Here is a 13,837-nt window from a genome sequence, read left to right on the forward strand (position 1 = left end):
GGGGACAGGTCTTCTGCGTCTGCTTAAGGGTTGGAGGAATGGCTGCAGTGGCAAGTTATGGTGGCAGATTGTGCCACTGGACCTCTGGAGTCTCCTTCTCTGGAGACATTCAAAACCCGCCTGGACGCGTTCCTGTGTGACATGATCTAGGTAATCCTGCTCCGGCAGGGGGATTGGACTAGATGATCTTTCGAGGTCCTTTCCAATCCCTAACATTCTGTGATTCTGTGGTTTCTTAGAGCACAGGGCATCCCATGAGCTTCACAAGTCTTGCCATAGTAGGACTTCACACCCAATCCAGTTTGACAGCCCTGTCCTGCTCCATCCTGGTCGTGTGCTTCTGCTAATCCCTTTGCATTACAGGTCACAGGGTAGATCAGTTAAGCTGACTTCTCCAATGGAAACCTAACCCAACAAAGAAATTAAAGGGTTTTATTTTTGTTGTCTCAGTGGCCGATGTGTCCTTGTGCCTTCAGGATTCACAGGATTCATGCAAGGGGAGCGGGAAACCCCTGAGGAAAGGGTCTTAGTGGAGAGGGAGCAGACCCTCATGCCATTTTGTTGCCAAACTCCTGTTAGCCCTAATTAGGCATGGCATGAACGCCTTGAGCCTGACAAGTGTGATAATGAAGACAAATCAAGGGTTAATCACTTAAAACTCCCTTGTGCAGGACCAGCCTAAGGGGAAACTGAGCCTGGGGCAGGGACATGGGGAGATGTCTGTTGATTTGAGCCAGAGGCAGGTTTGTTCCTGAGAATTAGGTAGCTCTCAAGCAGCAGACAGGTTCATATTACAGCCTTGCACACAGACATTTTTCACACGCTTAGGACTTTCAGATCTCTTTTTCTACAGCAGGTCTTTGACCCAAGCCCAAGATATTGATAGGAAATTAGAGGTGGCTCCTTTCTGTTCTTTTTGAGTTTGGGCAGCCTGGGGAACAGACGTGCCTATTTAGGGGGTGTCTCTACAGAGTGAGTGAGAAGTTGTGTGTCGCACCTGGGAGGAGGTGAAGGATGGGTTGGATCGGTGCCGCTTTTAGGGTAGGAAAATCAAATCCCTCTGCAGCTGCTGGGAGGCGGTGACGGGGAAGGAGAGATAGCAGCGGGTTCATGGCGAAGGGGATGATCCAAACTGCTGTCATACTTTCAACAACCAGTGCCATAAATGCCAACTGAGTGGTACCCAGGGCTCAAGTAATGAGGGCCTTTTCCACTCCGAGGATTTTATACACGCTGAAGACAGAAGGCAAAGGAGTTTGTGGGGGCTCTGCTTTGTAGCTGTGGTATTCAGAAAAGTCAGCCTCATAATAAAAATATTATCTTTATTAGGGGTTACCCAATCCAGTAGCCCAGTGTGGAGTTGCAGCAGACTCTATTGGGCTGCTGGTTTTGGCCACCCCTAGCAATTTCCATCTCAATGGAACTAGATGATCTTTAAGGTCCCTTCCAACCCAAACCATTCTATGATTCTATGAAAAAAACTCAGAGGTGAGGTCTTTAAAGTCTTTAGCTGTTTCCCTTTATTGATTTCAGTAGGCTGGAGCTGGAGGCAAGTGAAGATCATCGACATGCCCTCAGCTCTGCAGAGCATCCATGCAAGAGCTGGTGCAGGACCTGACTCTCTGACAGGTCAGCGCTCTGCTTTCCCCTCCATACAATCTATTTTTTTCAACTGAAGAAGGAAAATTATTGCTGCTCCAGTCACCAGAACTCTTGGCTTCAACCTGATATAGTATCTGTTTGCTCCCGCTCACCGTAAAACTCTCATTAACATAAAAAGGAGCAGGAACAAGACCACAACATGACTAATTCTCCACCCCCAGACTGTCTGTGTGTATATTATCAACTCCTCATTCAGCTCATGTGCCTGCACACAATTGTGGGATAAATCTTGCTCTCTGTTGGTGTTTATTTTAAATTGAATCTTCTTACTGAAAAGGTTCAAGAGGCATAATTATGGTCTGGATTTCAGAGTTGCATACGTCTTTGCAGGCACAAATAGCAGGGAAAAGAATGGCTGAGTAACTCATACTGCTGTGGTTTAGTGCATCCAGCTAGAAAGCTGCATACGTCCTGGCTGGTCTTTCTGGGCATGCTACCAGGCAGGCAAAGAAGTATTTTGTTTTGTGTTCGACGTGTAGACGAGAGCTCTGTATCTATTCCTAGCTCAGCCATAGATGAGCATACGACCTTGGGAAAGTCTCTTATCTGATCCTGCCATCAAATGAATGCAGAAGCCACCAGAGCTTAACTCTTGCGGAGTTGTTTGAGTCCTCTGTCCCTCTAGATCCCACGGTTTGGTATACCAGGTTTGGGCACAGCTTCTCTGAGTCCACACACGGTGGCAGGAGAAGCTGTGAGGAAGCTCCTGGCTTCTCTGTGCTAATTCTTCACCAGGGTGTTTTCAAGGGGACAACTGGGACCCTTCCTAATAGGCAGACTGGACATGGCCAGTGATGGAACCAGAAGTCCAAGTCTCCCTGAGTGCTGGCATTTGAACCCAAACTGTGCCAGCACCCCAGTTACTCCCACACTTGGCCGGGGACCATGCTCCTGCCCTGACAGGAGGGAGCTGAATCTTATGGCTGCAGATTTGGGCATCTTTAGCAAGCCCAGACCTAAGCACAAATCTGTAAAACTGGCGGGGGGGGTGGGAGGGGGAAATAAGCCACTTCTCCCAGCTCTCCTTTTGGCTCAAACTCTTGGGAGAAGTTTGGGTTGTCTTACTTCACCTGGTCCTGTTCTACCCAAGTGGAAAGATGTAGGTTTGCCAGCCAGAAAGTCAGTAAAACAGTGTGCATAGGCACCCTGACCCCCAGCAACAGTCGTTGCTGTCTCCAGAGGACATTGGGTTGTGTGATACAGCTCCAGAGGGGTCTGTGAACATGTCCTGGCCTCCTTGGCAACCCTTTCATGGCCCCTTGAGTTAAGACTGGAGATGTAGGTAACCAGAGCTTCCCTAAAAGACAGAGCCTGTCTGTTCCTGCCCCAAAAGCAGTCAGATAGCTGAGGTGAGGTAACACTCCCCAGGAGCACCTTGGCACTGTGCCTCTTCCAAAGCCCTCACTCCCTCTGCTGCAGCAAGAGCTGTCTCTCCCTTCTTGCTCCCTTTTCCTTCTCAAATTGGAAACCAACCCTTTGTTTTTCTTCCAGGTGTTCATTCAGGGCTGGCACGGTGCTTGAGCAGGAGACACTATCACCACGGCTGTCCTCCGAGGGGCTGTGTTTGTCACACCACAGGAGCTGGTCCAGCCCTGAGGGTTTCCCACCTCCATCCCTGGCTCTTTGCAGCACCCCCCTATGCCATTTGACTCCCAAAGAGGATGTCTCTACCTAAAATCCAAATAGAAGAGGTGCTGGACAGCACGGATGCCAGTTCTGGAGGTGCTGCTCCTCCCGATGACCACTTGAGGAGCCTCAAGGCCTTGACGGAGAAGCTGAGACTGGAGACCAGGCGCCCATCCTACTTGGAGTGGAAGGCGAAGCTGGAGGAGCAGGCATGGAAGAGACCACAGCCAGCAGGAGAGGAGGAGGAGGAGGTGAATGAGGCCAAAAAGGCCACAGGGGAGACTGTCCCCTTGAGGAAGCTGCAGCTGCATCTCAATGGGAACCCTGCCCAGGACAAGGTGACTCTTACCTCAGGGAGAATAGGTGGCTTTGAGAGCATCGATGAAGCTTTGACGTGGCTCAGGAAGGAACTGGTAAGTGGTTTCCTGTCCCTGTTAGATAGTGCACTTTTTCAAGGGGAAAAAAAAGAATGAGGAAACAAGCAACTCCTTGTTCCTACCTGCCTTCAGCCCCAGGTGAAAAGACAACAATAAATGATTGCATTTTCTGTGGCTGGTGGGAGCAGGAGCAGCCCAGGGAAGGGGAAAGGCAGATGTCAGAGCACCCATAACCTCAGAGAAGGAGCTGGGTCCATCTCACCATCCCTGCTGGCCTCCAGCAGACTGGGGAAATATGGTAGCTTGAGCTGGTTAGGACTTTTTAGCAGTTTGCTCCCTCCCCTGCTTCTCTAATTATATCTCAACACTCAGATGAATACACCATGAATACGTGGGCACTGCTGGTGCAATAGCCCTTCTCTGATGGGCATCATGAAGGGATGCCTTGTCAGGGCTGTAGGAAGAAGCGTGGCTAGATCCGTCTCCCGGATCTGCCCTTGCAGCTTGTGGTTGTTGGTGGTTTAGGAACTCCCTCAGCAGGAGGTTGTATGCAGACCACTGTGTTTAACAGTCATTAGCAGGTCTAACCTCCAAGTGTTTGTCTAATTACCCCTTTTTCTTCTTTTTTTAACTCATAGTTCTCTATAAGGTCTTGCAGTAACCTGCTTTCCCCAAGTCATTTCTGCACACTGAGATCAAGTGCTTCCTTTGTTTCAAACTGTTGTGGAAACCCCTTGTTCTGACCACGTAATATCTAATGAATAATATTCCTTTTTTTGCTGTATGCACAACGCCAGAACCTTATCTCAGACCCCTCCTCATCCAGCTCTTACAGGTTTGTCGTCCATTGGCTCCTGTTTCATTAGAAGCTGGTCCACATTTCTGTCACGCTCCCATCCCAGCCTTGGGCCCTGTCTTACACATATGTTTATTTCTGGTAGTTTCACAGAGATGAAGACAAGACAAAAATGCTACACCTATGTAGGAAAATACACAGAGCCAGGGCATAGGTGTTGGAAGCTCATGTTTTATATGTTGTGTTGTTATCATGGTCTTTGGTATAAATTTGGACTGAGCCAACTAGTGCTGACCCATGCAGCTTCCAACCCAGATCAGGAGTCAGCACAGCCTGGAGATAACTCCCAGGAGGAAATGTGGATGCAGCACATCTTTTCTGGAGGCCACAGGAGGTCAATAGGAAGGTCACAATCAGATCAGGGCAGCTCTTTTCAGGGATGGAGAATGGGCCCTGGTGCTCTTCACAAGTGTAGGATCAAGCAGACACCAAGAGCACGCTTCCAGTGATCTTTCCCTTCTTCTCAGTGGAACGAAGAAATCTTTATTATTTGGCCCACATGGCTGGAACCAACTCATGTCACATGGCTTTGTTTCTGTTGCCTAATTGGAAGTTTGCCCATGAGTCCCACGAGCATTTGCAACTGCATTGACAGCAGCAATATTTGCAACAGGGTCCCATGGGGTTGGGACATCACTTGCAGTTCAGATGCACTTGTGAAAATGTTCCTGTGCAAATGCTTTGCTTTTGATAAGCCCTGAAAGTCTTTGAGGAAAGCTTCTTATGCAAAACAATGAATAATAGTTTTCAAAAATTCTCTGCAGCTTTTGCTTCAGATAATATTTATTTTTCAGCTTTTTGTTGGTCTTGCTGTATTCACCCAGATAGATGGATCTCTAGAGCAGTTATTGACAGAGGTGGTTCTGGATGTCACAGTTTTGGTGGCTGAGACATTTCTCAGGACTATGGCTTTCACAAGGCAAGTGCGGTGCTTTCAGGAATCCAGGACTATTAGGAAGAGCTTTGAGCTGATCTCCTAAAATCACTCAGTGCTCTGGAGAATCTCAGCTCCAGATCTGAGACGTGAATCTGGGTCTGTGCTTGCATCTGTGATGCAATCTTAAATTCACAGTGCACTTGATGTAAACCCCAAATCTCAAGATGCCCAAACACAGTAAGAAACAGATTTTCCTTCTCAGAGCCCTGGATTTTAAAAGATTTGGTTTGTTCTCTCAGTTTCTGCCCATCATGGAAGCATAAATTGTCTCAGTGTCCAATTCTACCCTTTAGACTGGGGTGTGGTATATAAACCACCATCTGAAGAAAAATAAAAGTTTAAATTAAAGAAGAAAAAAGGGCAAAGCAAACCCTAATTGTTCCTCACTTTCCATTTTCCTGCCTCTTAAGTATACCAGTCTTTGCTGGATTTGGACGTGACTCATGTAATTTAGAACAATTTCCCCAAAAGAGAGAGCACGTATTTGACTGACCACACAGCTAAATAGCTATGTTGGAGGCACTACTGTTGGGTAAGAGCTGCCAGCAAAGAGTGAGAACACAGCGAGGACATCGCATCACAGGATGTTGGAACAAAAAAAAAATGCATTTTACTTTACATTTCAAGGGTGAAACTCAATTTCTTTTCAAATAAAGGAATAAACTTCCACACATCCCAACACAGCCAGGATTTTTCCTTGTTTATCCTCACGTTGTGCTAGTGAAGTGAATGGGAAGGCTTCAGAGCAGGATAGGGTTGTGGCAGGGTGAATTGTCTCCCACTCTACACAGCTCTTCATGAGAAGTCAATTTAGGGTATATAGGATTTGTCTACCCAATAGAAGGGGAAAAGCTGGTGTACATGAAGATCCAGGAAAGAAGTACATCAGCCCGTGTCCTTGCTGAACGAAATGCAACGATGCAGGGCGTGCAGCTCCATCACCCACACTGTGCCACCCTCATCACAGCTACCAGCATGTTTAGGCTGGGTTATTTCAACAGCATGGCCCCAGCATGGTCTTGGCTTGTACCAATTAGCACCCTGCCAAACAGTTACAGCTTCAGAAGTTTGTACATGCTGGGGACTGTTCCCAACATGTAATTTGTACGGGACCACCCAACTTTGGAATTAACTCTATCCCGGCCAAAACCAGCAGAGGCAGCAAAGTGAATTTAGTTGTATGTGCATGTCCAAACTGCCCCTTGGCAATGGTGCTACAGAACGGGCCATGGCATGGGTCAGTTGCTTGGTCAAGTGATAGGCCAGGAGTGCCCAGCTTTAAACTTAGAGTTATCTGTAAAATCTGAAGCATTACTCCCAGTCCACACAGAAGGGGTCATCCAATGCTGCAAGGAATCTGCCTCCATGTCTCCAGAGTCTCCTCTGGTTCAGGTTCAGCCAGGTTCAGGCCCCTCAGGTTCAGAAGTGAAGGACAAACCCAAGGTCTTGCTGTGCATCTGCTGTTCTTGGTCTTTCACCCCACACGACCTGTCCCAGGACCTGACTCTGCACATCAAGTCCTGGCCCTGGTTTATAGGACTGACATATGCCCACTGAGCTCAGCCAGCCGCGTCATCTGGGACCTGCTGAGAATCTGGCCCGGAGAAGCTGATTTATTCAAACATGCAAACTCCTGCTCTTGTTTTTGCGCTGAGCGGCTCTGTGTAGGTGTACGAGCAAATTGCAGCACTCAGCATGGGCTGAACTGCCCCGGGGCTGGAACACTTCCCTCCCCAACTCCTCCTGCCTCTTCTTTGCCCTCGTGTTTGCCTTTGCGCTGTCAAGTGTGGCTGCTCTTCATCAACGCTGAAAGTAAAGCCATCAACAGCCAGGGTATGGTGACAGACCCCAAGGATCAGAGTGGTCAGACTGTATTTTCCTCTTTGTTTATGAAATTTGTCAGAACAAATGTTTACACATTCTAAAATTAAGCCCTCAAAGTCCTCTTCCTCCCAAATGTGGTTAAAGAACAAAACTCTGCTATGAACTAGGACATCTTAGGACAGTTCTGACTTTGTCCCAGTAGGAAAATAGGTTTTCCATCTCAAATTCACCAATGTTTGGCACTGAAATCCGAGGTATGTGAGCCAGAATGCAGGAAAGACTCTTGAAAAGGGACACACATGTCCAATGCTCTCTCCTGGGAAATCATAAAACACCTATGTGCTGTTGGTCAGACATTTATTATTAAATATTAACCTCTTTTATCTCCATTTGGGATACTGATATTGGCTGGACAAGTACTTAAGTGAATTTAAACAACAATGCAGCACCAAAACGGTGTTGACATGAGCGTTGTTGAAGATTGCTCTGTGGTTATTGGGAGGTGGAGAGGAGGAGATGGAGTCTAGAGCATGGATATGGTGATGGAGATCGGCCTGTGTTGGGAGTCCTCTGCTACATAGCAGGTCCAGAAAGGATTTTTCTGTATTTTTATTTAAAGCAGTGAAAGGACATGGGCACAGGCACCAGAGTGGGGTCATCTCTACTATTAAATTACTAGAACAGAGGCACAGTTTAAGAGTTGTTACACAACAGGACTGTTCCCAAGGGACATCCAACCTGTTTCAGAGAGAAAGGGAGTTTCATGGGGTGAACGTGGATTTATGCACATAGCAGAGATGTAACTGCAGCTCTGAGATGTAACTGTGCTCTTCGCCTGTGTAAGCCCACGTGCAAGCCCACTGAGATGTCCCTCTGTCCACCGCACACAGATGCTAAGCTGCCAGGCTTTTCCTCTGGCAGTGAGCTTTCTCCTTGGTACCGCATTCCCAATCCTGGAAGCATTTTAGCACCCCTTAATTTAACAAAAACCAGAGGTAACCACCTCCCTCAGGAGCAGCAACGTGATTAATTCTGAGGGAGTCAACACAGACTAAACTCAACACTGAGGAAGGGTGAGATTTGGGACCCACGTCAGGCTCTGCATGTGTCAGTTGGCAAAGGTATCCTGGACTTTGGTGGTGTGTAACTTCCAGGCACTGCAGAAGGAGATTAGATACCTTGTTTGGGGCTGTGGGTTGCACCACAAGGGCATGAGCATCTAAAATTAGCCATGGCAGGGTGGCATCTGAGTACCTTTGAAGATGAAGCCTCAAACTAAAAACAGGCTTAACTGACTTCTCTGAAGTGTTTGTCGAGGGTCTAATAACTGGCCTGTGCTTCTCCCTGCTTGAATCCAAGTGGCTGCACACAGGAAAGCACCAGTTCAGGTTTAAGTCCCTTTTGGTCTTTTGGAAATATAAAGGACTAGCCCCATAGGAGCAGTCACTTCTCCACAGACCATCACCCTGAGCTTTATGGACCACAGACAGGGATGCTGTCCATGGGGCACTTCTCTTTTGGGAAGAGGTCCCAAGGAGCTCCATACCTCCATGCCATAAGGTGTTCTCTGCTGATATATCATAGAATCATAGAATCATAGAATCATAGAATGGTTTGGGTTGGACCTTAAAGATCATCTAGTTCCAACCCCCCTGTCACAGGCAGGGACACATTTCCTCTAGACCAGGTTGCTCAAAGCCCCATCCAACCTGGCCTTAAACACTGCCAGGGAGGGGGCAGCCACAGCTTCTCTGGGCAACCTGTAAATATCCCCGCTTAGCAACGCAGGGAGATGGACCACTGGCAATGGGAACATTATTGGTCTTCCTCTCCTTGACCATATGATTAAGGTAAACTTGAAGACAAGTCTAGGCTACACTTTAAGCTACCTATTTGGGCTAAGCTATCTAGACTGGACAGCATGCAAGGATGCATCCAAAACTTCCTCTCCCTCCCCCACATGGAGACTCTGAGGCTCAGTCTTCCAAGACTTTGGGCCTCTGTGGTCCAGCTGTGTGATTCATCTTAGGAGCTGCAGTAGCTCCTCTGCCAAGAAGGACCTGGGTTTGGTTCCCCCTCCCACCTGGGGAAGTTCAGAGCAGCAGCCTATCCATCTCAACAGCGTCCTCCAACTAAGCAGATGAAAGGCAGCTCTTTGCCTGCTGGAGACGGGCATCTCCAGAAAGAGGTGGGGGAAAGGCAAAAAGCAGCTTGTGAGAGCAAGACATACCTGAGGCTGTTCCTGCATTTGGCATGTGAGACTTGAAGGAAGCAAAATGCACGGCTTCTGCTAGGTGTGCCCTGTGGGTTTCTCCAGGACATTGCACAGAGTGTGGGATCATGCTGTCATCCCACACAGATGAACTGGTGCATCAAGTTACTTTGTGGTGACTGGCCCTGTGGGTGAACTGTGTAAACTGAAAACCCACGGCTTCCCATGATGTGGCCCCTGTAATCCCATTATTTCTTTCCAGGAAGCTTTGTGGAGCTTTGCTAACCTGACAGCGCTCCTTTTAAAAAGAAATCCTTTTTAATAATTTCTAGCGATGGTTTGGTCCTCAGCGTGGCACGGATTGAATGTTTCTAGTATTCATGAGGAGCATCTGGAAAAGGGAAGGAGAACGAGGATTTCTGGGTTCTGACCCAAATTCTGCTAGTATTCTGAGTTGTTCTTAACAAAACAAGGTTTGACAGGACAAGTCCATGGAGGGAGGACAGGCTGTTTGCATCTTGAGCCAAGCCACAGAGATGAGAGTGAAGAGCCATGCCCTGCAGAACAGCCCACCCTTCCTGCTCACAGTGGAGCATTTTGTGCTCTGCCCCTCGCCCAGCTGTCACCCCATAGACCTGCCTCCATGGGAGCTGTCACTACACAAGGTGCTCCTGAGCCCTCAGGAAGCAGAGGTCGGCTCCTAAGGGGCACAAGTGTTGACAGCCCTCAGCCCCTCTGCCATCTCCTCTTTGTACACATCATCCTTCAGTCAGTCATTGCTGGGCTTTGTTCCTCTCCCATCCACCTTTCTTTCCTGGAGGGCAGAAGAGGACTTTATCCTCCTGGGAAAGCCTTGGCTGACAGTGCACATTTGACATTTGCTTCCCTGTTCAGCCCCAGAATACAGCTAGAAAGGGCTGTGTCCAAGACAATGTCACAGCCTAAGTGATTGATGTAGATTGGTGGTGGGTTTGCCCCATGCCATGTTGCCCCCATCCTACAGTTAGGCCAGTGGGCCACATGTCCTTCTTGGTAAATGCCAGGGTCAGCAGGACCGATGGGGAGAAGGAAGGGGACTAGAGACTGAGCACCTGAAGGACGTGCCCTGGATGGCTTTGTCTTCTAGCTTGCACACAAGCAAGACGGCTTCCTCCAAAGGCAGGGAAAGCAAGAACCAGTCAAAAAGTGGAAAGTTGGCTTGCAGGGGAAAAATAGCGATCTCCAAGTCACATCCCTCACCACAATGGCCTCATAATTAATTTTTAAACCCTTTCTGGCAGTGGTGGTTTTTTTTTTTAATCCCACATTCTTCAAAACATTCAATGAAATCATGTGTTGACATTTCTTATGTAGCTTGATAAACTGACAAGAAAGAACGACCAAGGGTCAGTTCAATAACGCCTGTGATCACCTTCATGATAAAATGTCAAGTCACAGCATTCATTGTGAAACAGGGAAAAATATATACAAAATGAATTTTTTTTTTTGTTGCAGTTCAAGTGGGAGAAGAAAAACCTGCCGAGTGGCATTACTCTGCTGGGGGCACAGGCTATAAGTTCTGCAAGGAAATAGTGTTTTTTTGAAGAAGGTAATTGGCCACAACCCTGCCAAATTTCATGTGAGGGAGAGAGAGATTTATTCTGAGATTTGTACACAGGTGACTTAATCCTCTCCAGGCAATCAAGCTGGAGTCCAATTGCTGTCTGAGAGCACCAGGCAAGGTCCTCCTGGGTGCCTCCACAGTGAAGGAGCGAGAAGAGCCCTGCTTGGCTTGGATTAGCTTTCATTATACTCATGTCAGCTCGCGGTTTAGGCTCCGAGCACAGCATTGCAAAGGGCTTCTCAACAGCCATAGAAAACAGCTGGAGCAGAGCCAGGCTTCCCTCCAAGCCCTTCAACCTCCTAAGGTGGCTGCTTCACCTTGCTGTGAGGCTGGCAATACTGCAAGGGGCAATCCCAATATCTTTGGAGGCATTGCCTGGAGGAGGAAGGATTGAGCCACAAGCTGGAGCAATCCCAAGGCTGCTCTGGTTGACAGCCTTGTCACAGCAGCCCACGCACCAGGCATCAGAAAGGTCTCATGTAGAAATACCAGGGCCACCTGCAGAGCCTTCCGAGGGGAATTTTCCGTCCCTCCTTCCCTTCTGCAGTTTCGCCACACCAGGAACGAATTTACCCTCCACCCCTAGAGCTACATCTGTACTTGTAAATTAAACAGCTCATTTTCAGGCCTGGAGGCAAACTGGAATGGTCTGCCCATGTCCATGCTGTTAAAATCCAGACAAGACAGCTGTATCCCAAATGCCTACTGAGGATGAATCCCACTGTTTTAACTCCTGAAGAGTGCCTGTGGGGAATTGCTTAGGACTGTGAGAGCTGGCCTCAGCTGAAAAGATGTCAGGACCTTGCTCACAATCAAGTGGGGAGACTTTGTTGTAATGCACTATTTAATGTATTGCTATAGATGTAGCCTGGTCTGTTTCTGAGCTTGTTTGAACCACAGGGAGCCAGAAAGCCAGTGATGCAAGTCAAAGGAGTGAGGTAAAGGATGGATTTGGGGTCAGAGCAGCTCCAAGGTGCAGCTGGAGATGACCTCAGGGCATCATCTCATGCACTGAGAACTTGATGAGGACAGGACTTACTCAGGGAGCCATTAGGAGGAAGAAAAACCCAACAAAATAAGATCAGGAGCCTTGGTGCCAAGGTGCTCCTTCCAGTGGCAGTTCATGTCCTGTGATGGAGGCAACACCAGTGAAAGAGGCAGGACATCTCATCGGGGCAGTTGTAGGAGTGTTTTCCAGCCTGTTTTGCTCCCTCCTTGTCTCCAGCACTTACAGAGAGATATAAGATTCAAAGTTTGCTGATAGCTGTTCAGCTTCTCTCCCATCACTCTCTTTTCTTTGTGGCTTTTGTGGTTTGTTGCTTTTCTGTGAGGAGGGATGTGGGGTGAGATGTGGGGGTTGTCTCCTCAGCATGCACTGTTCTAGCTCTGCCTGCTTCTGTTCCCCAGACAAAGGCTGATTCTTGCAGCAAGTGTTCACCTCCTTCCTTCACCACCCTCAATATCCTGTGGCAATAAATTTTCTGCTTAATTATAAGTTGGAATTTAAAAAAAAAAAAAAAAAAGCTCTTTCATCACTTCTGAATCTTCTGCCTTCCAAAGTTAGGTGCCAGCAGAGGATAAAACACTCTGAAACACTTAGCTCATTAGCCTGCGGGATAGTTGTTCTCTCTCCTATGGGAAACTGTGGAGGTCCCATCCCAAGAGCCACTTCAAATCAGCGAGATAAGCCACGGGGGATGTGGAGGGCCATGTTCCCGGCTGTTGTGAGCCAGCTCTGATTTATGCAGACTGGAAACCCAGGCCGAGTATTTGGGCATCGGTTCTCTGGGGTTCTTTTAATTGGTTCTTTCCACCTTTAATTGCTACTTCTCGCTGTGTCTGCTCCCTTATGAGCAAAATTAATTTGTGTTTTGCTTAATGTTGAGATGGAGGCTCTGAAGCCTTGCTGATGGATACCTAAGCCAACAGCCTTGGCATGGCTGGTTTTAATTCCAGTTTCCTGGTACTCCTGAAAATCTGAGCAGGTACAGACTTCCTGAACGCTAAAAATTCACCACCCTGAGCTGGTATGTGACTGGGATGGATTGTTGTCTTGAAGGATCCCTGTCTCCCTTCCTGTTCTTTGCAGTAGGGTGGCATCTCTAGTTGAGTTACGTTTCCTATTAGCAGGGAGCAGCATGATGAGCAAATTTGTTGCACTCTTGCAAATACCCTCTCCTCTCCCCACCCTCCATCTTGTATTTTAGGCAGAAATGCGCCTGCAGGACCAGCAACTGGCGAGGCAGCTCATGCGCCTTCGCAGCGACATCAACAAGCTGAAGATCGAGCAGACCTGCCACCTGCACCAGCGCATGCTCAATGACGCCACGTACGAGCTGGAGGAGAGGGACGAGCTCTCTGACCTCTTCTGTGACTTCCCCCTCGTGAGTTCCTTCAGCCTCTCCACGCCGCTCAAGCTCATCGGGGTTACCAAGATGAACATCAACTCCCGACGGTTCTCTCTGTGTTGAAGGGGGAAAGAAGAGGGAAGGATGGGGGAGACAGAGAGAGAGGACTGGGCAGTGCCAGGGCTCTCTCCACCTGACAGCTGGGCAAAAAGAGGCCAAAGAGGAGCTGAGGGAACAGGAGCAAACAGGGAACCCACAGCTGGTCTTGGTGGCAGGGTAGAGCAGCAGAGCTGGGCACTGAGATGGCCCAGAGACGTTCATTGAGAAGACAGGACTTGCCTGGAGGAAGCGTGGAAAGCATCTGAACCCAACACATGCACGTAGCCTGCTCC

General features: G+C 48.3%; 1 protein-coding gene across 1 annotated transcript; it reads left to right on the forward strand.

The window, feature by feature from the left end:
* Positions 1-3,323: 3,323 nt before the first annotated feature.
* Positions 3,324-13,568, forward strand: FAM167A (family with sequence similarity 167 member A). The gene is made up of 2 exons (XM_068414147.1): positions 3,324-3,701; positions 13,305-13,568. Exons 1-2 carry the CDS (start codon positions 3,324-3,326, stop codon positions 13,566-13,568), a joined length of 642 nt encoding a protein of 213 aa, XP_068270248.1.
* Positions 13,569-13,837: the final 269 nt, after the last annotated feature.

The sequence above is a fragment of the Nyctibius grandis genome, chromosome 1 (assembly GCF_013368605.1).
Source record: "Nyctibius grandis isolate bNycGra1 chromosome 1, bNycGra1.pri, whole genome shotgun sequence".
Classification (NCBI taxonomy): domain Eukaryota; kingdom Metazoa; phylum Chordata; class Aves; order Nyctibiiformes; family Nyctibiidae; genus Nyctibius; species Nyctibius grandis.